We start from the raw sequence: 26,762 nt of genomic DNA, 5'->3' as shown, positions 1-26,762 counted from the left end.
AAGTGTCCAGGTTGTAGCCGTATAGATCTAGAGGAAAAAGCAATCAGGGCTCATAGTAGAGGTGATATCTTTTATTAGACCAACTAGATTTTTGCAAAAACAAAGTCTTTAATTGCAAGCTTTTGGACACAAACACCCTTCATCAGGCATCGGAGGAAGGACTGTAAAAGTCCTCCTGGCTAGAAATGAAAGTGCAGGTTAGGCAACTTTACTCTGCGCACCATGGGGCAAGCTCCTTCGGCTGCATGGGGGTTGGGGAGGATCTCTTTATCAACTTCTTCCACGACAAGACCCGGGGTGTGTCTCAAACGTGCCCCATCCCTGTGGAAAGTAATTACATGGCTGGAATCATTCGAACTGGGAGCCACAGTCAACCGACTGGTTTTTGTGGCTAATGAGGGCTCTGGAGAGGGTTACGTCATCGAGGAGGCGGAGAGCCCGGTCACCTACATATACCCGACCTGACGGGAGCTGCTGCCTGGGTTTTTCCTGAGCAATGCACTGAGAAGTCAGCCCAGGCTCAGCCGCTGTCCTCGCCATGAAGATAGCAGGTGTCTTTGTGCTCCCGGCTCTGGCCTTTTTCTGCTTCTTCTCAGGTCAGTCACTTTTGCTATACTCTCTAGGGAAGGCTTCGCTGACGCCTCAAAGCACACGGACGCTTCGAGCAAGCGTCGTGTGCTTTCTCAGGAGGATGCAGCTCTCTTCTAATTAGACAAGGGGCTTGCTCGAAAGGAACCCGAGCCGCGTTAGAAGAAGACTGCCATAGCTGCTTGATTTCTATTAGCAAAATCGGTTCTGTGCATTGCACTGCGACGGGTGATTGGCTTTTTCTCTTGCAAGTAAATGAGAGAGAACATCCCTTTTGCACTGAAAAGAAAAAATAATACTTTTGCAATGGATATTTTTGGGGGACAAAGTGATCACGTTAATTTAAAAAGCTATAATTTTTTTTTTTGAAACTTTGCTCAAGGAATTGAAGACTGGAACCAAAATTTTAAAACTTTTTTTGTGTGTGAGCTCCTGAAAATGGGATTTTTTTCCCCTCTCCAGCTCCATTTGTGCCAAATGGATTTTTTACATAGTATATTGGGAACATTTGGGCACAAGCATGGACTTTGGGCCATGCTCCTGCAGCAATACTCTCATTTATTATGAAGAAAACGTAGCCAAGAGCTCCTGGCGGCTGCATGGTGACTGATGGACCGTGCAAGGGGGGACGATAACACGGGTGCACACACATACACAGAGCCAGCTCGAATGGCTTTGCAGGGAGACACGCAGCAGATGCCCCTAACTGCCCGTCTTTTGGCCGGCTAACGCAGTTGAGGCACTGCAGTCAAAATGGGCCTCGAGAGGGAAGTTGAAGGATGGCTGAGGGCAGTGGCCTCCTGGGTGAGTCCAGCGCCCCGCGTAGCAGTGGACGCACGGAAGAAAGGACAGGCTTTTACAAAAGTAATGATGAGGGTTGCTAGCAAGGTGAGAGTTGCATGTGGCCTCTCGTGTTTGGCGCTGCATCTTGGTTCAATGATAGTTTGCCAGTCCGAGAGACTGCGTTGAATTGATGAGCTGAACACTTCCCGTTGCTCTCCAAGACTTTGCCATCTCCTCATTCGTGTCTGTCTTTTGTTTTTCTCTCAGACGTCGCCAGCCAGAAATGGAGTAAGGTTAGTCCAGCTCTTCCTCTTCTCTCTCTGTTCTCCCGGCTGCGGCGGTTCAGGCTTCCTAGCGGCAATGGGGAAAGACCATGGGAATTAAAGGCGGATCAGGATGTTGCACAGCGCTGCAGGGTGGAGTAAACGTCTCGGGGTTCAGAGAGACATTTCGGCATTCGAGCCTGGGGTAGCTCCCACCAGTTATGGGTTGGATGCAGCCGCATCCTTCTCTGAGTGCATTTTGGATATTCGGAGAATGGCTTTTGGATGCTTCTTGGAAAGTATTTGGTTAAGAAACCTCATGAGATGCAGGTCAGACATAGCAGGAGTTGTTTTTTTAATGATACATGGGGTTTTGGCTCCTGATCCAAAAGGATCTGCAGGAAGCGTGTGAGAATGTAAAATATGCAACTCTTAAACTAACACTTTTGACTCTCGGGGGAAAAGTCACTTAATCCAGTTGCTGAGCAAAGCAGCAGCTCTGCTCATATTTTAGCCAGACCCGTTCGGTTTTTCTCAGGAAAATCCCAATTTTATATACAGACCCCGAGGCGTATCGTGTGCCCTGGGTGGCCGGCTGTGCTGGTAGCCGCTGCCCTCGCGCCTCCTTGGCGTCCGCACCCAGGCCTGAGCCCTGTCCCCCCTGCCCCCCGTTACCCGACTCTACAGATCAACGAACACATCGTTAGCTGGAGTGTGGATCCCGGGCAGCCCGTGTTGCCAGTTGCCCGCCCGGTGAGGTAGTTGAAAAGTGATTGAGAGGGGAGTAGTAATGCCCATCTCCCTGAACATTTAAAACTTTGCTGGGGTTCATCTCTTGCAGCTGAATCGCGAGACCTTTCCGCTGCAATGGGTGGAAGTTGTCCGGCAGACCAGCTGTCTGCATTACTTCCTTAACCACAGACATCCCTCTCCTAAGAGATGGTTCAAGAGATTGAGGAGGATCACTTTAAATACTTGGTGAGCCCTCCAGCCTATCTCCCATGTGCCAGTAGCCTGCCGTATAGCCATATAGCCCTATGTCTGTAGGTGTATATGGTAGCAATGCTTTATACTGTTAGTCAGCCTGGCTGTTTGAACCCCACCGTTAGCCACGTCATGACTTTATTCTGCGTGTTGTGTTAAAGTGCAATTCAGGACAGGGATTAGGAGCCTAAATCAGGACAAAAGTGGCTCGTGACCGCTGGAGGGCAAAGACTTTGCAATGGTAATGACTCCCTGGGGTAAAACCCCAGCAAAGGGTCTCAGGGGGAAGCCCTCCATGCACTGCTCTCTTTACAGTTTTTTCAGGACCACTGCAAAGAATATCACGGCATCTCCCGCACTGGGGCCTTTTACTGCAACAGGATTAACAGCCCTGTCCGTGGCCCAGATGGCAAAACGCACCTCAACCAGTGCCTCATGTGCAAAAAGCTGATGTGAGTATTAGAAATAAACAGCTGTAGCGGCGATAGAGCTGCTTGCCATGCTCCTTCCCCGCCTCGCTCCATCCCTGTGGCCTGCATTTCAGGCTGAGCAAGACACTGCAGCCTTTGGCAGCTCCCACCGGCCCCCAGCCCATCCCAGTCCAGAGTGGTCACTCCTGATGTCCCCAGTGCCATCATCAAACTCAGGAAAACCCGTTATTTTTCACTGTCCAGCCAAAAATCCAAAAAGAGGAAAAGAGAGAGCAGCATAAAGGCTTAGCTTCTGGTTTTTGCCCATGGGGCATTTAAGGGCAATTCTGCATTGAGATGATGTGGTGGAAAGGTCTGGTGAACCAGGCAAAGTGGGGAGCAAGGCGGCGTACCCTCAGTGGAAGGATGTCTAGCACATTGTGGCTGCGTCTACACGAGACGCTAACGGCACGGCAGCCTGATAACGCTGCAGCAAAGGCTGTGGCAGGAGCTAGCAGGAGTACCAGGCTGCTGTGCAATTCCTGCCTGAAAACCCTGTGCGCTGGCAGTGCCGTGCGGTAGCGCGAGTCACTGTGCATTGATTTAGCACTTGGTTATCCAAGTACTAGACTTAAGGCGCATTAATGAACATGTAGACGCACCTGTGCATGTTCAGCTACCATAAAGCCCTGGTTTTGCTCGAGTGAGGACTTGGGGGTTTGCAAGACCGGGCCCTTAATTATTAGCCGCTTCGGTTTTATGTCTGAGGACCGTGCAACTCCTGGCCATTCACTATTTCCCTTTCTGGCTGCAGGGGAAGAGGACTCAATAATGCGGGGAGCGGTGGAGAAGGCAATGGGAAGGAAAGTGGAAGCAGAGACTCGTCAGGAAAGGTGAGGTGTATCGCGAGCCAGGCTGCTACCAAAGCCCGGGCTTACCGCATCCCCGCGCGGGCGATGTTATCGGGTTGGACCGACGGCAGCGGAGGGAAGTAGAGCAGTGGGGGCTTCAGCCCAAACCGCACGTGGCTTGGCAGGTCCAGGTCCAGGTCTGCGGGGCTGCGCCGCAGCAGGGCTCGGCTTGGGAGGGCAGGGAGCGACCGTGCTTTCTGCTAGCGCCGAGACACCGGAGGTCAAAACAGCTCCAGTCCTCGCCCATGGTCCCTCTCAAGGAATTGCTGGCCTGCCTGTGTCTGTGTCTTCTCTAGATCCTAATCCCTCGGGGAAAGGTCTGGTGCCTTCTCCTTGTTTGTGAGGTACCGGCCAAGCTGTCAGCATCAGGTAAATGATGAACAGGGAGCTCTGGTTAAGGCAGGCTGTAGGAACCAGTGAGCTCTAATTCGATCTCATTTAACTTGATGGTTTGCGAAGCGGGGCCTCCTCGGCCTCTGAGAGTTACGGCAAAGACGGGGAAACGTCTCCTAGCGCTCCCGGCACGGGGATTGCAGCCCCCGCAACCAGACCGGCGCAGGCTGGACGCACCGTGTCCTGGGTGGGTCAGACCGCGATGCTGCTGCCTTGTGCAAAGGGCTGGGCTGGATCTGACCCTGCCACCACCCCGGGGTTTCTCTGACGCTGTTTTCCCCTGTCGCAGATCGACTGCAGCGAATACGAGGAACTTTTCAAGAGCGGACACTTTTCCTGCACGAAGGAGAACGACCCCGTGCGCGATTCTTTGGGCAAGGAGCACAGCAACAAGTGTCTCCTGTGCGCGGCGCGGTAGTGAGTACAGGGCGCCTTGGGCCGCGCGCGACGGGCTGCGGCCAAAAGCAGGGTGGTGTGGGGCTCGGCGGTGCCCTGCTCACGCGCCCTCCCTTTCTTCTCTTCCAGCAAAAAGGAGAACGGGCTGAATTCTACCCAGAACAGCCCTGGGGAATTCGTGGGAGTCAAGGTGAGGCTCAGTGTTAAGCACGGGGGGTCCGAGCATGAATGCTCTGCCTTTGCACCCAGGGTAGAAAGGAAAAAAAGGCCACTTCCGCGCGTGCATTGTGCCCAGCTGCTGCTGCGTCCATACTGGTCGCAAGGCAGGAGACCCAGGCGCTCCTTCTGGCTCCAGCCTCCTGTTTGTGGGCATTCGGTTTGCAAGTCCAGCTCCAAGGTGCAGTCTTGGCCCATAGATCCCACCCGGCCAGGAGAGCAACCGGCTTTGTGCCGGTCATAGGTTAAGGTCACGGTCTGCTGGCTGGGAGGAGGCCAGTCCCCAGGCCTGAAGACCTAAATGGGCTTGAAGGCAGCATTTCGGCCAGAAGGAAGAAGATGGGAGAGACGTCCCTTGTCGGCAGACAGGAGCAGGGGAGCACGCTGCACTGCTCTGACAGTCAAGGATCCAAATCCTACGTCGGCTGTTGGCATTTGCCTCTCCAAAGCTTTCCTTAGGATCTGCAGCCGCCCGGACCTTATCGTTTGCTGTTATTTCCAGTAAATGGTGGGCAGATAGGATGTCCGGGGCGACAGTTACTTTCTCCATGTTCTTATATGAGTTTGTTTCTCAGTGGGAATGACCAGGCTGATCGCGGGTCCTAGAGGTGTTTCTCAAACATCACTCTTGGGACTGGTCTGATAGAAAATTCATCAATGGCTGGTGCAAAAGTCAGAGCCTGGCAATGACATTTGCTAAGGATGCCCTGTGCGGAGAAACGGCCGTTACTGAAGTGGATTGGGGTGCGAGTCAGGAAGACCCGGACGACCCCGAGCACTGGAGGCACAGGAACGGGATGGCATCGAACAGCGCAAATTGCTGGATCACAGCGTTTGGGAGCCGCAGCAGGAGCTGGAAGCTTGTTAGTTGGAAATGATGGAGACAGACCTGGGTTGCATTAGGATGAGAGCTACTGATGTGGTGTCCTGAATGCGAGCTTTGCAAGCATCAGGCGTGGTATTTCCAGTGGAGATGAGAAAGTTGCAGTACCTTTGCACAGGACCCTGGTGAGACCCCAGCGGGGATTTGCCGCAGAGTCACCCATATTTCGGAAAGACGACTTCCCTGGCGCAAGGACAGGAGACAGCTGCTAGGAGGATGAGAGCCACGCAGACCCTGCCTCATGAGAGGAGGCTAAAGCTCCTTGGCTTGGCTAGTCTGGCCAAACAGGGGCGGAGATGTGAGTCGTTGCCCTGCAGAAACACAGGCAGGGGGTCCAGCAAGGAGGTCGAAGCTTAAAGAAGCTGTGGGCGTGGGACCAAAGGGATTAGCCCTGCAGCAAGTAAATGTCACCTGGACGTGGAGGGGATTTCTAGTCCTGAGCAGAGGAGCTTGCCTCTACCCTGGCTTCCCCTGGGATGCACGGACTATGTCCTGGCCTCCGCCTGGGATGCACGGACTGCGTCCCGGCTTCCCCCGGGGATGCTTGATTTGAAAAGAAACTTAAGCAGTGTATGAATGGGCTCCTCTGCCGCGGCTGCCTGCAATAGACTGGGGGACATCGGCCGTCCCTTCCCGACGGAGGTTTGCAAAGCCTTGCCGTCACCTTGATGGGGCTGGACACGGCGTCAGGGGGTCTGCGGCCTGGGTGTGACCTCGGTGGGGAGCTCTTCAGGACTGCCTTCTTCTCACTCCTACGTCTTGGTACAACACCAGGCGCCCTGTTGGCCTGCGACCAGTAATGGAAAGCAAGACTATTGCATGTGAGCGCTGACGAGCGGAGGGTGCGGCAGCATATTAATGCTAATTGTGCCTTGTTTTTCTGGATGGTTTACACAGGTAGCCCTGTCCGTGCCTGGCTGCTTTTTCCAGACAGCTCATCTTTTTGTTTGAAAGGCCTCTTTTCTTTTCTATCCCACATGTGTGACTGGAATGGGGTTCAAAGGAGATGGAGATGGTGCATTTGCACCGGTTGCCGTTCAGCCCCTCCCTTTTGCCTGAGTGAGCGGTGACAACCTGTACCCCCAGTACATCCAGTCTACTTTAAACATCTGCAAGGGAAAAGGGAAAGCTTTTTGCATGACAGATCAAGTGGGAATATCCTCAGGCTTATAAAAATTATGAGAGAGGAAGGATAGTTCAGTGGTACCAGCCTGAGATCCAGGGACCCCGGTTCAAATCCTTGCTCTGCTACTGCCTTCCAGCATGGCCTTGGTCACGTCATGTATTCTTTGTTGTGTCTAAGTCCAGCCCCACCAGTAACACTGCAGCAGCATCACCAGTCTCCCTTTCCTGCATCTGGTGGGGCAAATATGTTCAAGATTGTGAGGTGCTGATCCCGTGGTATGGGGGCAGGAGACTTTCCTTAGGTGGATCCGGAAAGGCTGTGAGGAGATTAACTCCAGAACGGACGCTCGACCCTCCTGAACCTGGGGACTTCCGGAGGGAAGTTGTTCCAAGGAGGCAAAACTCCAGTTTAATTCATCAAGCTCCATTATAGGAAGGTCGAGGGGGTGCGTTAACTCGCTATGGACGGGAGAACTAATTTTTGTCTAATTTAGACTCAATCAGAAACGGGGGCGTTAACATCTAGAACAGAGCAGAGGGTCTCAACGCCCACCCACCTGAAGTCAAGTTAAAATGCTGCTGGTGAGAGATCTGCTGGTATTGCAGAAGGGTTTAAAGGGCAGGTGCTTTTTTACTCGTTTTTCACGCGCCCTTCGTTGTGGCTTCCCGCATGTATTCGAAGAGCTGGGCTGCTTGATCCCAACAGCCGCAGAACTCGGGTTTCCAAGGCGGACGCATGAATGTGATTGGAAAACAAACTTTAAATTGATTTGTGCTCAAATACTTGTGTGATCATCCAGAAACCAGACCCCATCACTTGTCCTTTGCAACTAATTGGCACAGTCGTATGAGAAAACTTCCACTAGCAAATCCCTTTAGACGTTGTGGGGCCACACTGCCAGAGCTGTCCCTACGCTGAGATGTGCACTCCTGCACTGAAGGTGTTGCTGAGGACAGGGACGTTACCTGGGGTGTGACGTTCAAGTCGGAGGAAGATATCACAAGCAAGTCGTAACACATAGATGCAGTTCCACGTCTTGCTGGAGCGATTGCAAAAGGTCTGCGAACCAAACAACCCCGAGTGCTCAGAGAGTTTCGTTTGGTGTCTTAGGGCAGCCGGGCGCAGGTTGCAATATGGAGAGGCTGAAGTCACTGGAGACGTGATGCACTGCGAGGAAGCCTAACTGCTTCATTAGGACATGACAAGGCTAACGAGAGAAAACCCACCCTCTCACGATGTGCTTTTCCCTTGGCAGGTTGACTGCAGTGCATATGAAGAAGACTTCAAGAGTGGGACGCTTTCCTGCACGCGGGAGTCGGACCCGGTGCGGGATTCCTCCGGCAAGGAGCACAACAACAAGTGTGTCCTGTGCGCAGAGCGATTGTGAGTAGAGAGAATGAGGTGGAGCCTCTGCTGAAGCTGGCAGCTTGCACCCACATGCGATGGGGAGCAGCAAAAAGCATGCGGTGCCCTACTCATGCTCCCCCTCTCTTTTCTCTTCCAGCAAAAAGGACAATGGGATGACCAAGGAAGACGAGGTGAGGCTCAGTGTTAAGCCAGGGAGGTCCCAACATGACTGCTCTGTGTTTGCATCCAGGGTAGAGAGGAAAACCCCCCACATCTGTGCTTGCATTTTGCCCAGCGGCTGCTGCAGTCTCGCGGTGCAAAGCAGGGGACCCAGGTGCTCCTTCTGGCTCCAGTCTCCCGTTGTGGCGCTCTGGGCTGCTGCCACATGCAAACTTGAACAGATTCATAGATAGTAAGTCTCAGAAGATCTCCGGGTCCAGCGCCCGCACCAGGCAGGGATCACGTTCTGGGAGGGCAAAACCTCCCAGCGTGACGAAGCCATCAGAAAAGCCAGTGGCACTTTATCGTGCATCAGCAGATGCATGACGAATAGGTCCAGGGAGGTGATACTTCCCCTCTATCGGGCGCTGGTCAGACCGCAGGTGGAGTACTGCGTGCAATTCTGGGCGCCACACTTCAAGAGGGATGTGGATAACCTGGAGAGGGTCCAGAGAAGGGCCACTCGTATGGTCAAGGGCCTGCAGACCAAGCCCTATGAGGAGAGACTAGAGAAACTGGACCTTTTCAGCCTCCGCAAGAGAAGGGTGAGAGGCGACCTTGTGGCTGCCTTTAAGTTCATCACGGGGGCACACAAGGGAATTGGTGAGGATTTATTCACCAAGGCGCCCCCGGGGGTTACAAGAAACAATGGCCACAAGCTAGCAGAGAGCAGATTTAGACTGGACATTAGGAAGAACTTCTTCACGGTTCGAGTGGCCAGGGTCTGGAACAGGCTCCCAAGGGAGGTGGTGCTCTCCCCTACCCTGGGGGTCTTCAAGAGGAGGTTAGACGAGTATCTAGCTGGGGTCATCTAGACCCAGCACTCTTTCCTGCTTATGCAGGGGGTCGGACTCGATGATCTATTGAGGTCCCTTCCGACCCTAAAAAAATAAGAAAAAAAATAAGAAATAAGAAACCCTTGCTCCAAGCCACAGGCACTTCCCATCAGGCCAGGAGACCCGCAGGCAGAGTGCTGGCTCTAGGTCCCAAGGGTGTCATTGTCTGCTACTTGCAACAGGGCCAATGTCACCCCTTTTCATGCCAGCCCCAGTCTGTCTCAATGGACAGACCATTGCAGGGGGGAACTGCTGCATTGCAAGAGGATCATTGCAATGCTGCACTGAAGGGACGGGCAGTCCCTGGAGGCATCCCTCAGCATTGCTTTGGCATGCGGCTGGTTTACTATTTTCAATTACGGCTGGTGCAAAAGTCAGAGCGTGGCAACGAAAGGTGGTGGTGACGCCGTGCGGGGAGGAGCTGTCAGGGCAGGGAAGCGTTAGAGCGTCGTGCAGGAAGGGCAGGATGACCGCGAGCAGCAGCGTGGTGTGGGGTGGGCGAGTGAGTAGGGCACCAGCTTAATAGAGGCACCAGTATCATGCCCCTGCCCCTGGGAAGCCCGTTCCCCATGCAGTGTTGCTCTTGCCAGCAGCTGGGCACATGGGCGGTGCACTGCGGGGGTAGGAGCAACAGCCGGGCGTACAGACCATCTGAGGCTGTGGCAGCAGCAGAAGTCAGGGCCTGTTTTTGAGTCCCTGGCATAGGTAAGAGTCCCGGGACACCCTCCTTGCAACCCTCTGGTGCTCAGCAGCACCTCCCTGGCCCCTGCCCCCACGGTTTGTCTGGGCTCGTTGTGCCTCTGCCCCTGTGGACTGGATTCACAGAAATGGGATGGCATTGAATACTGCAGATTGCCAAGCCATGTTGTTTGAGACCCATCAGATGCATCCCTGCTGTTGGACTGGGAAGTTCACCTATGCCAGGCCTGGGGTGTATTAGTCCATCAGGGGATGACTGAGAGCCACCGATGTGGGGCTGTCCAGAAAAAAAAGGCCTGTGCAATCCTTGGATGCATCGGGGTGGTTTTTCCAGTGAACGGTACCCTGGTCAGCCCTCAGCAAGACTTCTCCATAGCATTCAGGTCGCCCACATTCAAGAAACAGGACTCTCGCGACGCTGTCTACTAGGACGAGCAGTGGAAAGGACAGGCCTTGCTCGGCGCAGTCTGGCACAGCATCCTCTGAGAGGGGACGCAGTTGCTCTCTCGGGAGTAAAAGCAGAGTAGAGAGACGCTAAAGAACAAGGCTGGGACAGGGAGAGATGGGTGTGACCTGGAAATGCGTTCACTGAGGCCGAGCGGAGAAGAGGAGGTTTCCACCCAGCTGCAAGTGCTGCGTGTCCAGCAGACCCTTGCAGGAGGCAGTGGTGAGGAGCTGGCCACCTCCCACGCAGGCGCTGGGCTTGGAAAGCCAAGTGTTCCCATCTAGTCCTACCTCTGTAGGATTGCTGAAGCTCTCCGTTCAGCTCTGGGAAGACATGGATTGCCAGGTCCCCAAGACGCCGGTCCCCTCCTTAGCTGGCAGCTGTAGCAATCGTAAGGAGCTATTCGAGACGCGGTGTGATACCCGGGGAATTGCAGATTGCATACGATAAAAACCTCTTGCTTCTTAATCCACTTTGATGACATGGAGAGGTTTGGGACTGCTTCGTTGTTGTGATTTGCTCCACAAATTAAATAATCTTTGCTGTGATCTGCAGAAAGGTTGATTCTGCTTGTTTAAGGATGTTGGGACAGGAGCGAAGCCTTCGTTACATGATCGGGCAGACCTGTGGCTTGCTCCCAGCGTCCAGCTGGAGGATTATAACGAGGCAGGCCGTACGAAAAAACTCCCAGCACGTGCGCCACAGTCAGAGGCGTGCACAAGTCCTGTGACTCACGCCTCAGCTCAGATATCTGATGCTGGCTGATATGGTACACCTTCTTCCTCCACCACACCCAAGTGCTTTATGCATGATGCATTTGTTTTGGTTTAATGCTTTCTGGCAAGAAACCCCAAATGTCTAAGAACCCGGCCAGCAAAACAGGGGAGACACCCTGAACGGAAACGCTCTTCTCTCTTCGGCAGGACGAGTGCAGCGAATATCGGTCGCAAATCAGGAACGGTGGGAAACTCTTCTGCACGAGAGAGCTCAATCCTGTCCGCGACGCCTCCGGCCGAGAGCACCCCAACAAGTGTTACATGTGTGCAGACAAGTTGTGAGTATCAAGGAGGCTTTTCCTGGAGTAACCAGGTAGAGCCCCAACAATTCAGAGATGGCAGATGTCAGTCAGGGGCTGAGATGTGCAGAGCCCAGAGGTGCGACTGCAAGAAAGAAGGCGCTCTCCTGCCTATTGCTTCTAGGCAGGAGCAGAGACCCACCTGGGCAGGTCCCCTCGCCCTGCGGGAACCTGCGTCTGCCCTCCGGGCAGCTCCCGCGAAGCCCCCGCTCGCGAAGATGCGTCTCCCAGCCCGGGGCTTAGCAGGCAGTGGGCCGTGGGGGAAACCCCCGCGGGAAGGAGGGCAGAGCAGTGTGGTAACAGGACAGAGGTGGTGTGGGCTAGCACACGTGGCCACCCATCAGCCCTGCTTTCTCTCCTCTCCCTTTCTTCTAGCAAAAAGGAAGCTCAAAACGGCGGTCGGCCTCGCGTGAGCTCGCAGTCAAGCCAGGTGAGGCTGAGCGCGGTACGGGGTGCTGCCTGGCCCGGCGTTTCTGCACCAAGGAGAGGGGCTAGCATTGCTTCTTGCTGCATGGCAGGGCTGGCTGGGGCATTTGGGGGACGCTGGAGAAGGCCAAGACACCAACACGGAGGCTTTCTATTGCCAACGAGGCAGTTCTGATCAAATCTGCCAGGAAGGTTTCTTCAGTCCAGACCAAAACCAGAGAGGGAAAGACTCGCCCCAGGCTTCAGGGAGGTGGGAGCCTCTGATCCCAGCCCCATATCAGGCCGAGCAGGGCTGTGAAGGCAGGAGTTGGGCAGTGCCCCAGCCCGTGTGAGCCCTGGCTCGCGTGTCCCCTGCTCCCACCTTTTATTTTCTATTTGCCAAAAAAATTCATGAATGTTTGCATTGCTGCAATGCAAAACAGACGTCCATTGGGGACCTGGATGGGTTGCACACTGTGGATTTATCTTCTGTTTCCCGGCCAGCTCTCCTGTGCAGCTGCCAACACGCTGGGCCCATCTTCACTTACTTTTCAGACTGGGTTCTCTCTATGAACCGGGATATGGGATCCTATGACCCCAGCTGACTTCCTGCCCCTTTGGGCAGGGGGCTGGACTCGATGATCTTCCGAGGTCCCTTCCAGCCCTCATGTCTATGAAATCTATGAAATGAAATCTCTGGCTTGTCGTCCTGCACCGACGGTGCCTTGCAGGCCAGGCCCCCACTAGAAATGATGGCCAGGATGAGGCAGCCACGTGTGAACGCTGCTCTCCTGCTTCTTAGCATAAGAGATGATGGTCCTTTTTGAAACAGCCTCGCAATAATTCAGCATTGTGCGCAGATGTGGCCAGCCTTGTACGGGCTTTCTCCACCCGCTCCCTGTGTGCGATGGAGGTGGCTGTATAATGGCAGCAGCCAGCAGAAGCCATCGCTTCGCTGCCAGACGGGGCGGAGAGGTCAACGGCTGAGCTTGTGCGGCTGGAGGTTTTCTGGAGTCTGCGGGTCGCAGAAGGGTCTGTGCTTCTCCTCCTCCTGCTTCTGTGGGCTTTTACCCAGGAGGTCGGCGTAGGGGTGAATCTGCCGGGGTCATCTCCTGCCTGCACGCTTGCACGAGCGGTGCCACAGCCCCCGGGATCTGCCGGTCCCACCTCACAGAACAGGACCATGGGATTTCTAGTCGTTTAAGGATCTGCATGCTCGGGACAGGCTATTTTCTAGCACACCCATACCTGCTTTTCCTGCCATGCTTTGTCCCACTGCCTCGCTTGCAGCTCCTTCTTCCACGGGCAGGACGTCCATGGTAGTGCTGGCCGTGCTGAGCCTGCTCCATCGCCTTATCCATCAGTTCTCCCCCCGCTCAGAGCTGTGGGGTCAGTCCTGCTCCTGTCTCCTTCAAGATCCTCTCCCCAAGGCTTGTCCAAGCACTGCTGTGCCCTCCAAGCAGGGGCTGGCCCTTCTTCTCCCCTTCCCAGAATGTGGAGGTGGTTGCTTCGTGACTTAGGATTCAGTGACCTTGAGAAATTGGAGGATTGGGCCAAAAGAAATCTCCTGAGGTTCAACAAGGACAAGTGCAAAGTCCTGCACTGAGGAGGGAGCGATCTCCTGCACCGGTGCAGGCTGGGGGGACGGGCTGGGCAGCAGCTCTGCAGAAAAGGACCTGAGGGGACAGGGGGCAAGGGGGGGACAGGGGACAATAAGTTGAATATGAGCCAGCAGTTGTTGCCAAGAAGGCTACCGGCATCCTGGGCTGCATTGGCAGGAGCGTTGCAACAGATGGAGGGCAGTGATTCTTCCCTGTATTCAGCACTGGGGAGGCCACATCTGGAGTGCTGTGTCCAGCTGCGCACCCCCCACTACAGAAAGGATGTGGACATGTTGGAGAGAGTCCAGTGGAGAGCAATGAAAATGGTTGTGGGCTGGGGGACAGGACTGGTGAGGGGAGGCTGAGGGGAATGGGCTGATTGAGTCTGCAGAAGAGAAGACCGAGGGGGATTGAATAGCAGCCTTCACCTCCCTGCAGGGGGGCTGCAAAGAGGATGGAGCTGGGCTGGTCTCAGTGGGGGCAGATGACAGGACAAGGAGCAGTGGGCTCCAGCTGCAGCAAGGGAAGTTGAAGTTGGATATTAGGAAACACTTTCTCACCAGGAGAGTGGTGAAGCGCTGGAGCAGGCTCCCCAGAGAGGTGGTGCAGTCTCCGTCCTTGGAGGTTTGTAAGACCTGGCTAGAGAAAGCCTGGCTGGGATGATGTAGTTGTGGCTTTGAGCAGGGGCTTGGACTAGATGTGACCTCCTGAGGTCCCTCCCAACCCTCCTTTCTACGATACTGCAATTGAGGGTGGTCTTATATTGCCAGAAGAGGTGGCTGCAGAGTCCTAGTGCGAACGGGAGTGCCTGTGGGGATCAGAGCCTGTGCAGATTTGGGTATCGGGGCGCTGCTCCCAGATTGCCTTTGGTAATAACGTGGACCGAGGGCAGAGGCTGCTTCTAGTCCATCCCTCCTGGCAGACAGACGAGAGAGACACTCTGCCCGGCAGCCGCTCTCCTTGCAACCTGCCTCTGCTCCTCTTGCAGAACGGCTGCGGCGGTTCCGGGTCGCAGCAAGGAGAGGACGGACGACCTTCCTGCCCGAGCGCTCGGCCCGGCTGCGGGGGGTGAGTATGGCCAGACTGTGCTACCTCCGAGTGGTACAGGCAGCGACAGGCCCTGGGTACCAGACCGGGGCTGCCAGGACTCGGGGCCTTGCAACATTGCCTCTGTTAGGATGCAAGCACTCAGGCCTCTTCTAGGTGTAACTTGTTCACCTGCAGAAAGCTGCCTGCCCAGCCGTGCTTCCCCGAGCACACTGGCAAGAAACACAAGCTGGCAGTTTCTATGCTCAGCAATGCCCAGGTCTGCCTCTCCAGCAAGCCCCGTACCCGGGAAGTCCTGTGCCTCTGCCCTCTCTCAAAATACCCGCTCCTGGTATCCTGTCTTTGGCACACGCAGCCGGTAGTTTAGCCCCTGCCTTTGCAGGCAAACACGCCCCGTTCACGGCTCAGCTCTGAGCTGACGTGCTCTGGCCGGTCTTTCCTCTTCTGTCGCTGTCTGTGCTGCGCAGAGGGGTGCGACGGCTCCTCCGGCCGAGCCCAAAAGAGCACTTGGACATCGAGGAGGTCTGTGCTGGTGCTTGGGATCAAAGGCTTAGCTTGCTGGCTGCAATGGCATGTTTCGAAGACAAGCAATAATAGACATCAGATCTAGCCAAGATGTTTCCAGTGAGCTGCCAAAGCCCCTTGGCCAGTCCCACACCCTTCACACATGAGATGGAGGAACAGAAAAGGCTCCAAACAAAGCTTTCTTTTATTGCCCAAGCAGTTGGCTTAGACATTGGAAAACAGTAGCAGAGTAGTCTGTGCCACAGGGGAGGCAGGGAGCTGGAGAGCCGCTCCGTAGCTCCTCAGCACCGCGCGTGCACCCAGCTCCGTTGCAGCCTTTACCTACGACAAGCTCATCCTTTCCCGGCAGGTCACGGGGAGTCCCAGGCCAGTCCGGTGGAGGTTGTGGACAAGACGACAAAGTCACCCAAGCAGAGAACAGAGAGGCTCAGTACAAGGAGGAGGTAACTCGAGCTTCGGGTGCTAATGTGGCCCTGGAATAAGTGCGAAGGACCAGTTGCAAGGGCTCTGGGTAGTAGCAGTCGTCTCAAAGGCGGAGAAGGGTGGTGAGAACGTGCGGGGCTTGGAAGACGTCTCCTATGAAACAGCTTGAATGGATGGGAGGAAGGAGGAGAGTAAGGGGGGACACGACAAACACACCTGACACGGCGAGCACTCTAGACATGGGAGACCGGGGTTTCTATCCTGGTCTGGGAGCACAGCAACGTGTGGATGTTCAATGAGCATCAAAGGTGGCACATCCAGCATAGACACGCAAAGGGTGGAGGCTGGGATGCTGTTGAGGGCAAGGTTTAAACCAGACTGGAGGCGTAGGCAGATAGCAACACTCTCCAGTTCCTGATGGTGATGGTGTTTGGAAGGTAGATGCAAACTGATGCTTGGGGGCAGACATGAGTCTTTGGGTAAAGGCGATATCTTTGATTAGACCAACTAAATATTTGAAAAAACTGTTCTTTGCAAGCTTTCGGGTACAAACGCCCTTCTCCAGGCACAGGGAGAAAGAACCGTGCCGCTTTATGCTTGGGGGCTTTGGCTGGTCTCTGGCTTTTGGGCTCATCCGAGCAGGATGTGGCACCCCGAGGTAGCACGATTGCGCAGGGTCCCTGGGGGCACACCCGAGCACCTGGGAGATGAACGCTGTCGTGTAAGGCATGCATTGAACAGCACCGTGTGCAGCATGCAAGGAAGGGCCTGGCGGGGATCTGCAAAGGTCAGTGCTGTCGGATTTAACTCCAGCACTAATTATCGCAGAGAAGGAGCAAGCGGCACGTTCACGAAATGAGCAGGTGATGCTAAACCGTGAGGTCGTGTGTTAACTGGCCTCAGCGCAGCCTTCGGTTGTCGCGCTCCCGGGAGCAGGCGGCTGTCAGATCCGATGAGGAGAAGCCCCTTCCCGGTGACTGCTAATCCAGGCACGCGGATCCAGGCCTCGTGCCGCTCGGTGCCGGGAGAGCGAGGCTTGCACGGCCGCCCTGCACGGGCACTGCTCCTCCTGGGCAGGCTGCGCCGTGTCGGGGATGGGGAGGCCCCCTTCATTACCTCTCTTGCATCACGCTGCGTGCCTGAGTTCGATGCAGATAATTGGACAGGGAAAGGTGTGCACGGGGCGAGAGAAACGAGTGCCCTGGCCCGAAATATGCCGTCTCTGCTCCAGCGTCTGCAGGATCGGGGCCCAGGCCTATGCAACCCCCTTTGCTGGGGGTTGGGATAAAAGACTTGCGAGGAGGACCCGATTCCCCGCCCAGCCATGCTGCACGCGTGCTGCTCCCTGACGGGCTTCCCACAAACACCCTGTTTGTGTGGCTCTCAGGAAAGAGGAGGGCACGCTTAATTGCTCCCTTTAATCACTGATGGCTGCTAATATATGTTTGCGTGTCTGAACTTGGCCAGGACAGGAAGGCCTGTGTCTCAGCTCCTGAGCAACATTGCTCTCTGGTGGCTACATTTGCATAAATCCAATAAGTGGGAGAGCTCGTTAGTGAATTACCCAATAAGCCGGCCCCTTTCCACCTATTAATCACAACATGAACGGGCTCCACGGGATCGTTTTCCATTGTAAACAGCTGAGGAGAACAAATCTCAGCTCTACGTTGTTTGCAATCCATGCACTTGACCTGTCTGCACCCAGCCATGTTCCTCCTTTCTGATGTAAGGGATGACTTGTCTTAAGCCAAAGAACAATGCCTGGCAAAGAGCAGGGCCCCTTGTACTGAGAAGTCAATGCCCAGGCTAAAGTCCATGAAACTTTTGGGGAATTTGTGGCTTTTTTTAATGAATAAGCTAGCACCAGCCAGAAGCTCAGCATCGCTGATCAGGGGGACCCTCCAAGCCACAGCACGTGGGCACGCACGGCCCGCTCTGCTCTGCTCTGCTCTGCTCTGCAACCACGTCTGCACCGAGGGGTCTCATCCCACCTGGCAGGGGAGATGGCACCATCACCGCCAGGGTGGAAGGGAGCATCAGTCCAGGTGGTTTTGCTGTACCTGGAAAAGGAGATCTTCTCCCTGACCTTGAATGACTTTGTATAGGGGAGGCTGGAGAGCCGACTACAGCCTCCCAATGGGAGGATCTTGGCTCTACACTGTGCTTTATGGAGAGGGGGGATTTCTCCCCAGCTTGCTTCTTTGGCCTTTTGGCTAAAGGCAAGTGAGACAAGGGGCACCTGAGCCCCAAGACCCTCCGGGCCGGGGGCTCGCGCGCAGGATGCCTGCCGTGCATTTGGGAGGATGTGAAGCCCCAGGCTGGAGTCTGGGTGGCGCCGCGTGGACTTGAACAACCGGGCTCCGCTCAGCAGACGGCATCTGGAACGGACTGCACTCGTTTGGCCTGAGACACGAAGTTAAAAACAGATAAGTAAGTGGGTCTCCTCGGAGGAAGAGCAGAGAAACGCCAGACTTCGGGGCCGCCTCATCTGCAAGGAAGGAGCAACTTTCCTGGCAGGCAGCGGTAGGAGGCTGCTACCTTCTTGTGTGGACCGGACCTTTGGAGAGAGATGCAGCGTGCACGGACCTGGGTGCTGGATGTTTTCTGAGCAGCACGGCCTGCTGCTGCCGCCTGACACATCTGCTTACACCTCTCACACCTGCCGCCCGAGCCGACAAGTGTGTGTGGGTGTGCGCTTGAGACAGCGCCGGGGTTTCGACCTTTCCTGGAGAGGAAAGATCTCAAGTGCTGTTCAATCCCCCCACGCCGCCTCTAACCAGACCCGGGATGCGAGCCAGCTGCAAACCTCCTTTCCTTCTCGTTTCAGCTGCAATGCAATCAGCTGCTCTACGGTGTGAAAGGCGGAAGGATTTTCTGCCGGTCGCCTGCAGTCCCTGTTTGTGGCACCGATGGAAAAACCTACTCGAATAGATGTCAGCTGTGCTTTGCAGCGAGGTGAGGGCAACCGGCGGGTCTCCGTGCCCCACAGCTTGTGCGGCCGAGCGTGTGCAGCAGACCGGGGATGGTGCCCGTGTCGTGGCTAGTAGCCCAGTGTGTCCTTGGTGTCTTGCCACGTGGCAAGCACAGCCCGGAGCGTGCAAAGATAAGCTAATGGGCATTAAGAGCCAGCAATGCTGGTTCAGATCCGGCACGCTCCTGGGATTCCCTCCTGCTCCGGCACGCGGAGGTTTCTGGGGTCACCGCACGTGTTGTCATGTCCTTGCAGGCAGCAGCAAAGCTTATGGAGGCTAACGAGGCTTCTCCTCCTGCTGCTGTGTGAGGGCCCGCGCGGGGACCCCTCCTAACACCCCTCTCCTTCCTGCAGGCAGTCTGCAAGCTCCCTTTCGCTCAGGCACGTGGGGAAATGCACCAGCCCTGCGGAGACGACGGTAAGGCCGGGGGCAGGAGCTCCCCATTTCCAGTTCGATGAGGGGATGGGGATGGTGTGCGGGGCCGCTCTGCTGTGCCGTGCTCAGACAGGCCGTGCCGAGGCGGCACCTGTCCCCGCACGCCGGTGGAGACGAGCGACACCGAGACGGTGTTTGGGGAGGACAAGCATTATGATGGCCAGGAGGAAAACAGGCATCCTGGCTCTAACGCGGCAGCACCCCCGGGTGTTTTATGCAAGCCAGGGTCAGATGTGATGGAGGTTTAGAGAGGGGCCAAAACCCCTTCTTCCCCTGGCTGTCTAATCGTGCATTACTTGGGGCAAGTTTGGCTCACGTTGTGGCAGGGGCGACTGTGTGGCTTTGCTAAGAGGGCAGACAGTGGGTTGAGCTGGGATGGGTTGGACCGGACTGGTCCTGTCTCCAGCAGGCGGTGGGCGAGGTGCGACCTCTGGAAGTCCCGTCCAGCCCTGCCTCTCTGCACTGCCTCTCCTAGCACACGGTAGAGGACCAGAGATGCTCCTCTACAACAGGTACAACTTAAGCCTGACTTTTCCTGGACCTTCAAACCTAACTCTTCAGACGTAGTGCCAAAGGAAATCACTGTGCAGAAAGGAAGAGCCGGGCAGTCGGGCCCCCGGCAGGGACTGTCTCTGTCTGGGGGAGCGAATCCTGGTACCCCGTTCTGTTCAGCCTCCCCCCAGTTTTCCAGGCTTGCCTGCCTGTTTGCAATGAGAGATGGCTCTTGTGCTGCTGGAAAGAACAAATCCTTGAGTAGTTTGCATGGGGGAAACAGCCACCGTGGCCGAATAAGCTGGTCCTTTGGCACTGCAGAGCTTGCACGACGGCAGGAGGATCGGCCGCCCAAGGTGCAGTCGCCCCTAACGTGGGAGCGTTGCATGCAGGCTTCCCAGGTCGTTTCGCTGCCGAGCTCTCCCTGTTCGTGTTGAACGTGTGGCTGGTGCCATCTAGCGTCCGCTGCCCGGGCAGGATGCGAGAGCGGGGCCTGTGCGAGCCACAGCTCTTTGGTAATGGCACATTCAGCCATTGGTTTTCTTTCCAAACCGGAGCAGAAAGTCAAAAGGCTGCCTTGCAAAACCAAGGGGGGTTGGCACAGCAGCACCCGTGCCCCCAGGATGGTGATATCTGGGCCCGGCAGTCTGAGAACGCTGCGCTGCATCGACGGCAAAACAGACATCGAGGCAGCTCGGCCCGCCTGGTATCCTCGAGTGCCAGGATCACAAATGCATGGGCATTCACCTCTGCAGCGCCTGCCCCGGGGTGGGGAGCGCTGCCATCCCTTACTAGGGGAAACTGAGGCACAGGAGGCAGAAGCAACCTTCCCACAGCCACACAGGGGCTGCTGCGTGCAACGAGCTGCCTAGTCGTGTGCTTCGGTGTCTGCGTGAGCGGAGGAGCGGCCTGTTTGGGGCTCGGTGCAGCGGGAGGCAGGAGGAGCTCCGCACAGGGCTGGCTGGGAGTTGCCGCTGGGCTAGCAGCCGTGCCGCTGCGACCACCTGGGCCAGGTGAGTCCAGGCCTGAGTTAGGCAGACAAATGGAGACAGCAGAGCCCCAAACCACTTGCATAATCTCCAGGGCGGTTGGGTTCTTGCTCCTGAGCTGTTCTTGCAAACAAACATCCCCGAGGGAAGGAGTGCCCTATTTACGGAAAACCAAGCAAGTCCCACAACGCCGCCTCCTTGAGAAACATCCTGGGGAGAGTCGAAATCAAATCAAAGGAGAAGTAATTAGCCCTTGAAACTGCAGTCAAAGCCTCTGCAAGATTGCACAAGCCCCATTTGTTCTCTTTGCTCAGCTGGGTGCCACGCTTTGAACTCGGTGTCATGCAAATAATGCATCGGATCAGTCAGTTATAACCCCGTCATCCTGGGAAAACCTTTTGAGTCGTTCCAATGCTTCTCTCATTTCCTGAGCTGCCGAGCCCGAGTGATTCAGCTCCCGTGCCCTGCAGCGAGTCCCAGCCATGGCACTGGGCTGTCGTGAGCCCCCTCTTCTTCTGGCAGAAAACTAGGTGTTTACTACGTGCTCTGCAAGTAGCGGGGAAAGTTGCTAACTCTGCCTTTTGGTGTCAAGGAAGGTGCCGGCAGAAATACAAAGATGCATAGAGGGGGAAATGAATGAACCCTACAAACACCTGGGAAAAGATCAGAAGACCCTTTTCCCAGGGACGCTGCGGTGTGGTCTGTGGGCCGTGTTGTAAAATTAGCCACTCGCGGTGACGTGTGCATTCATCTCATTTAGTCTCTGTCTTACTTGTACACCAGAATTTGTATAGGGTGCATCCCTCTGGGACAGGGACCCTCCTTCTTCTGTTTGTCCAGCGCCGTGCACAGTGAGGCTCTGGCTCATTAGTCGGACCCTGGGTTCACCCGAACATCTGGAGAGGACAGTTCACCCGCAGCCCCTTTGATAGGATGCTGCTCTTCCCCTGGACTCTGCAATCATCGCTGCCCCACGGGAGCACGACTGGGAGCTCAGGGTTTGGGCTTGACACCAAACCAGCGACTAGTTGGTGCTGCAACTGATGGATTAGCTGTAGCTTTCTGCTTCTCCTTCGAATAGCGCTACCATCCCCAAGTTTCTTTCTCTTATTCTCAGACTTTCACGGCTTAAAAATCCTTCTCACTGGGCCATCTTTGTGGTATTCAGCAGAGTAGGAAAACCTGGCCAGCCCCGTGTTTCTTTCTGCACCTACCTGAAGTGATGGCAGCGTTTGCAGATTTGCAGCCAGGTGCCTTCAAGTCTCTTTCCGTGCTGTTATTTCTGTCTACTCAAGTTTCCCAGGCAGAGAAAGCAGTAGAGAGTAAAAGAAAAAAGGCCCCCAAAGTGCTCCTTTTGCAGTCAGGTGGGGAGGGAGGGAGGGAGGGAGTGGGTGGGCAGCTGCTGTTAGCTGCAAGCTGACTTTGGGGCTGGTTTTTTCCCCGTGTTCATGACCTGCAACGCTGCGTTGGGTTAAGCCCCCCGCCTGCACTGTTGGCGCAGAGGAGACATAGCCACAGAGATGCAGAAAGTGGTAGTCACCTTTCTTAAACCATCCCATCCCATCCCACACTGACCCTGCCTCTTCCTGCAAGCCCCCGTGCAAGGGATTTCAGAGCATCCCTTAGCAGTCCTGCTGCTCCCAGTTAGGAAGCAAATCCCCCTCGAAGCTAATCAGACCCAGGAAAGAGCACGTGGTGCCCTGGCTCAGCTGGACTCATCCCTTGTGTTCCTTTTCAGAAGTAACGGCGTCAAGATTGCCAGCACGATCCAAGGAAAAAGTGTGCCAGGTACAGATAATAAGCTCAGCTGAGCTAGGAAGAGGGGGCAGACACATCCCCCACCATCCACATAGGGCACTTCAGACCAGAAGGGCTGCTGGTGTGGTGGCTGGGTTTCCCCCTGACACGTGGCCCAGATTTGATGAATTCATGATGGATAGGAGGGTCCTCTGCCTGCGGCCCCCGAAAAGGGGTTTGCTACCTGAACCCAGCCCGGTCAGGGCTGCGGCTGGGGTGAAGGCACATGCAGGGAGTCTGCACCCAGAGGAGACTCCGCAGCTGGGTTTCTTGGCAGGCGCTGATGGGGTAGAAACAAGGGGTGATGGACTCCTTCCCGGGTAACATAGGTGCCAGGTGATCCAAACCCTCCCGGACCTATGGGTCAGGGGCCCAATTCCCCTCGGCCTGCAGCACATTGGGTGTTTCTGAGGAGCGCTGGGAGCCCTGCAGGAGTTTGCCCGCCAGGACCGCAGCACTGAGCTTCCCCGACTCTCTCTCTCTCTAGGGAAGTGATTGAAGAAGTGACTTTAGCAGCTGCCCAGTCCTCCGTGCTGCATCGCACAGCCTGCATTCGTCCTCTCTCCCGGGAGCTCGGCTCATGCTCTGCAGAAGACAGCTCAGCCCTGCGCCGGCTCAGGTGGGGGGAGATGGACTTTGAGCCTTGACCCCACTCTCCGCCCTGTCTCGCTGTGTTTCTTCAACCATCTTGTCGCTTTTCTTCCCTGGGCCTCACCTGAGGACTTCTGTAGTCAGCGGCTGAACTTGAACCTCTGCCCTTTCACCTCCCAGAAGTAACAGCCTAGGTTAGTGGATAGTGCATGGGGAACTGAGGCTTTCTTTGCCCTTAGCTGTAAGGTGAAGCTCATGCGGCCACTTGAGAATCCATACGTGGTGAGACCCCTCGGTAGCCTGGCTATCGCCGATCCCAAAAGAGATGCCCGACCGAAAGGGAGCATGAGCTGGTGGGCTCGCAGTCAGGATGTGTCCCGACCTGGCTGTACGGCTCTGGGCAGGAGATGTGCAGCCCCCTCTGCAAAGTGGTCATTAGAAAACACTTACCTACCTGGCAGCCGCATCGGGAGGCTTCACTGACTCGCATTTCTAAAGTGCTTTGAGATCCCCAGGGGAAGGACCGCTGTCACATGCGGAGTGAAATAAACCACTTTACCCTTCTGCCGAGGAGGAGTCTTTTGTTGGTGTCCCAGCCTTCGTCCCCAGGGTCCGGCCAGCCCGCTGGTCTGGTCCACTGAGGGGTCCGGCCTGCTGCCCGCTCGCTCCGTCCTCTCGGCGCCGTGCGGGACCGGCACGAGCAGCGCTCCTGAAACACCACCGATTTCCAGCCCAGGTCCCCCTGGAGAGCAGCAGGGCAGCGAGACTGGCAGCTGTGCATGACTTACAAATCCTTAAAAAAAAAAATTCAAGATTTCAGAATGAAGTTCGTTCCCAAGTGGCTGGTTGATATTTTGATGCTCTTTAATGACACGGCAGGAGTAGTAATGTGTAACGGGCCGCTGGTCTCATGGGAGACCAGGCGTGGGAGCCCACGCCGGCTTGATTCATGTACAAAGTCATATTCAAAGTCTCCTGTTCATCTATTTCATCTTCCAAATCATCGAAGGGAAGATGCTACTTACTGACGGAAGCCGATTTCCTAGATCAAAGCGTTTGCTGTGTGTGGTTTAATGAGGCACACTGACATCTGAAGAAAAGAGAAGCACCAATTAGAGGAGCACCTGCTGTTAATAGCCTCCTATTAGCCTAGAAACCTTTTCTGAGATGATTAAAGACTAAATAATAGGTGCGGGTGAAGGGAAGGACCAAGAGAGAGGTTGTGGCATCTCCATCCTTGGAGGTGTTTAAGACCCAGCTAGACAAAGCTTTGGTTGGGATGATGGAGTTGGGGCTGGCCCTGCTTGGAGCAGGGGCTGGACTAGTTGTGACCCCCTGAGCTCCCTTCACCCCTCCTTGTCTATGATTTTGAGAGAAGTGACTTGAGAGGGTTAATTTCCTTTTATTAAAACATTTCTTCAACAAAAACTGGCTTTTCCCATACAGCAGGAGAGGCTTCCCAGGCATAGTTTATAATAATTGTTTCCAGAAACAGGAAACCAAAAATTTGAAGCCAACCCTGTTTTTAGTGGAGGGGTGACGGCAGCAGCCCGTGCACAGGCACGTTTGCAGTGTGCGCCACGGCAGGGCGATTCGACCCGTTCCCATGAGCTGAGTGGGTCCTGGACCTCTCTTCAAGGCCAGCGCCAGCGCCAGCGCCAGCTGCGCTGAGCAATCCCAGGCATGGAGATGCCTCCTGCAGCCCAATAAATGCCAAAGACGCTTTTGGAACCTGGGCAAGTGCAAAACCCATTTCATTCATAAGCAGCAATGCACAATATATCCAAGGACACACTCCTGTCCCCCGAGGGGGCATGTTGAGAACGAAAGACGGCACGGACCAGGAGAGATTGGGGGGCATCTCTTAGCTCAGGTGCATCCCTGTTGCACTTGGAGGCCAGACTCAGACGGGTTGTGTTGGTGTCCGCACAGAAATGCATGCACCCAAAGGGAATCCACGTTGGCCTTATTCCCACAGCCACAACCTCCACGAGTGCCAGGGTCCATTTGGCACCTGTCTTTGGACCTGCCAAGTGTCCTTGACATCTGCTCTCGCTGGCTTTTTCTCCTCGAGCTCTCTGAACCCTTTAGAGATGCCGACCCCTCCCCATTCCCTGTATAGAGGCTGTCTCCTTGGGTCCCTTTTTGGAGGCACCCAGGTCTCAGCATTAACTGCATCGGGACCCAAGGTGCCTGACGGGGTCAAGCACCTTATTATTTGGCATTGCAGAAGTGGCCAATTTAGGTCTAGCCTTCAGTCCCTCGTGCTGATTTAACACGGCACGTATGAAGGTGCCCGGCTTGCAGGGAGCATGGCAATCAAGGTGCAAGGAGGATGCAAGATGGGATTGAGAGAGCTCTACCAGGGCTTTGCAGGCATTAAGTAACAGCTGTACTTTCCCTTCTAGCTGAGCCCTAAAGCAAATATACTCCGTGCAATCACAAACCTCACTGCGGCTCATTCCCAAGACCTTGACAGACCTGGGTGCGTTTGGCCCTGTTCTCAACGTGATCCGCTCTGCAACTAAATAGATGCTCACTGAGCAGATTCAAGCGGCACCGCCGCACGTGCATGGGAGGAAATCCCCAAATCTGAGCACATCAGGTGGCTCTTCTTCCTCGGAGTCTCCTGCCCGGGCCTCTCTGTTCCCTGCAGATTCTGCCGCAGAGATCGTCTTCCCGAGACTACCTCTCTCCCCCTCCGATGCAGAGGCTCCCTGCCTGCTCCTGGCAGCATTTCCCCTACATCTGCCCTGCTCCAGGTGTGACTTGGAGGTCAGGTCCTGGAGCTCCCTTTAGGGTCTCTTGCAAGAGCCTTCTTGCTTATGGCAGCCCTCTACCCACGTCGAGAGAGCGGGGAGCGCCCAGCTAAGGGGGCACGGCAGTGAAATGCCGGCACCCCCTTTCCGGCAGCCCCTGCCTCGCTCAGCTCGCAGGACAACGCCTCTGCTCTCCGGGGGAATAGCTACGCTAACGAACACCTCCCAGGATGCAGATCTCACGGCTCGAGTCAGTCATGGCACTAGCATTGAGACGGTGCGAAGGGAACAAGCGCACGCTGTACTTTCCCCTTTAACCTTGTCCTAATGCAAATAGTCAATTGGCTCATAAAACTTCATTGCAATTTTGTCTCCAGCTCTCTTGGCAGAACACCCTGATACCCTTCATTTTAAGCCATGGCTCGGTCTGTCAATAGTCCCTGCTGATAAGGCTCAGTGATGTTTTTTGTGGACTTTGGCAGAATTGCACTTGACCCCCCACTCCTCCCACTGGCTTTTATAGGCCTTGGCAATGGGCTTGTCATGAGTCCCTTCCTGCTACCAGACCGGCACCAAATGGCATGACAATCTGGGGTGCAACACAGCATCCCCCAGACCAGCCTGGCCATTGCCGACTGCCCGTTCCTATCTGTACTGAGCCTTGCCGGTGACGTGCCCAAGAAGCTCTTACTAAGTCATCTCCAGGAAAATCCTTAGACGTCGTAGTAGAGGGAGGGCCCGGGCCATCCTCACCGCTACACTGCAAAGGGGCAGGCCCCGGGCGAGGGAATAGCTGTGCTCCCCAACCATCCTTTGCAATAAGGGAGATGCATCTTTCATGAAAGGGAGCAGATGCCTTTGGTCTGGGTGCAAAGGGCACGTGCGCCTACCCAGCCAGACAGACAGACGCTCCATCAGAAGAGTCCGTAAGCGTTCAGCCCCTTCGCAGCGGAGACTCGAGCGTGCTTGTTGCTTGGTCTCTGGGAATTACATTTTATTACAGCTCAGAAAAAAGTTCACAAGCTGCTAAGCAAAGACCCAGGCAGCAGCAGTCTCTTGTAACCACGAAAACAGAATCTCTTCGAGCCAAAATCATGTTGGACCAGGTTAGTGGGATCGTGTTGGGAGTCTTCCTGGAAATAGCAGGGTCAG

At 55.3% G+C, this 26,762-nt stretch overlaps 1 protein-coding gene across 3 annotated transcripts; it reads left to right on the top strand.

The window, feature by feature from the left end:
• Positions 1–484: 484 nt before the first annotated feature.
• On the top strand, positions 485–23,415 carry LOC102560108 (serine protease inhibitor Kazal-type 5). Of its 3 annotated transcripts, XM_014610073.3 has the most exons (16): positions 485–596; positions 1,639–1,664; positions 2,934–3,070; positions 3,843–3,921; positions 4,622–4,749; positions 4,858–4,918; positions 8,209–8,336; positions 8,458–8,491; positions 11,423–11,553; positions 11,950–12,004; positions 14,569–14,648; positions 15,502–15,595; positions 18,403–18,530; positions 18,901–18,964; positions 22,202–22,251; positions 22,748–23,415. In XM_014610073.3, the coding sequence occupies exons 1-15, from the start codon at positions 539–541 to the stop codon at positions 22,205–22,207; spliced, it is 1,209 nt and encodes a 402-aa protein (XP_014465559.1). In that variant the 5' UTR covers positions 485–538; the 3' UTR covers positions 22,208–22,251; positions 22,748–23,415. The 3 variants fall into 3 exon arrangements, with proteins under 3 accessions (XP_014465559.1, XP_019331516.1, XP_014465564.1); XM_019475971.2 differs by lacking the exons at positions 8,209–8,336; positions 8,458–8,491; XM_014610078.3 differs by lacking the exons at positions 18,403–18,530; positions 18,901–18,964 and having other exon boundaries at positions 486–596.
• Positions 23,416–26,762: the final 3,347 nt, after the last annotated feature.

This window comes from Alligator mississippiensis, chromosome 9, assembly GCF_030867095.1.
Source record: "Alligator mississippiensis isolate rAllMis1 chromosome 9, rAllMis1, whole genome shotgun sequence".
Lineage (NCBI taxonomy): Eukaryota > Metazoa > Chordata > Crocodylia > Alligatoridae > Alligator > Alligator mississippiensis.
Note: the sequence above shows the minus strand (reverse complement) of the source record. Positions and strands in the feature narration are given on the sequence as shown.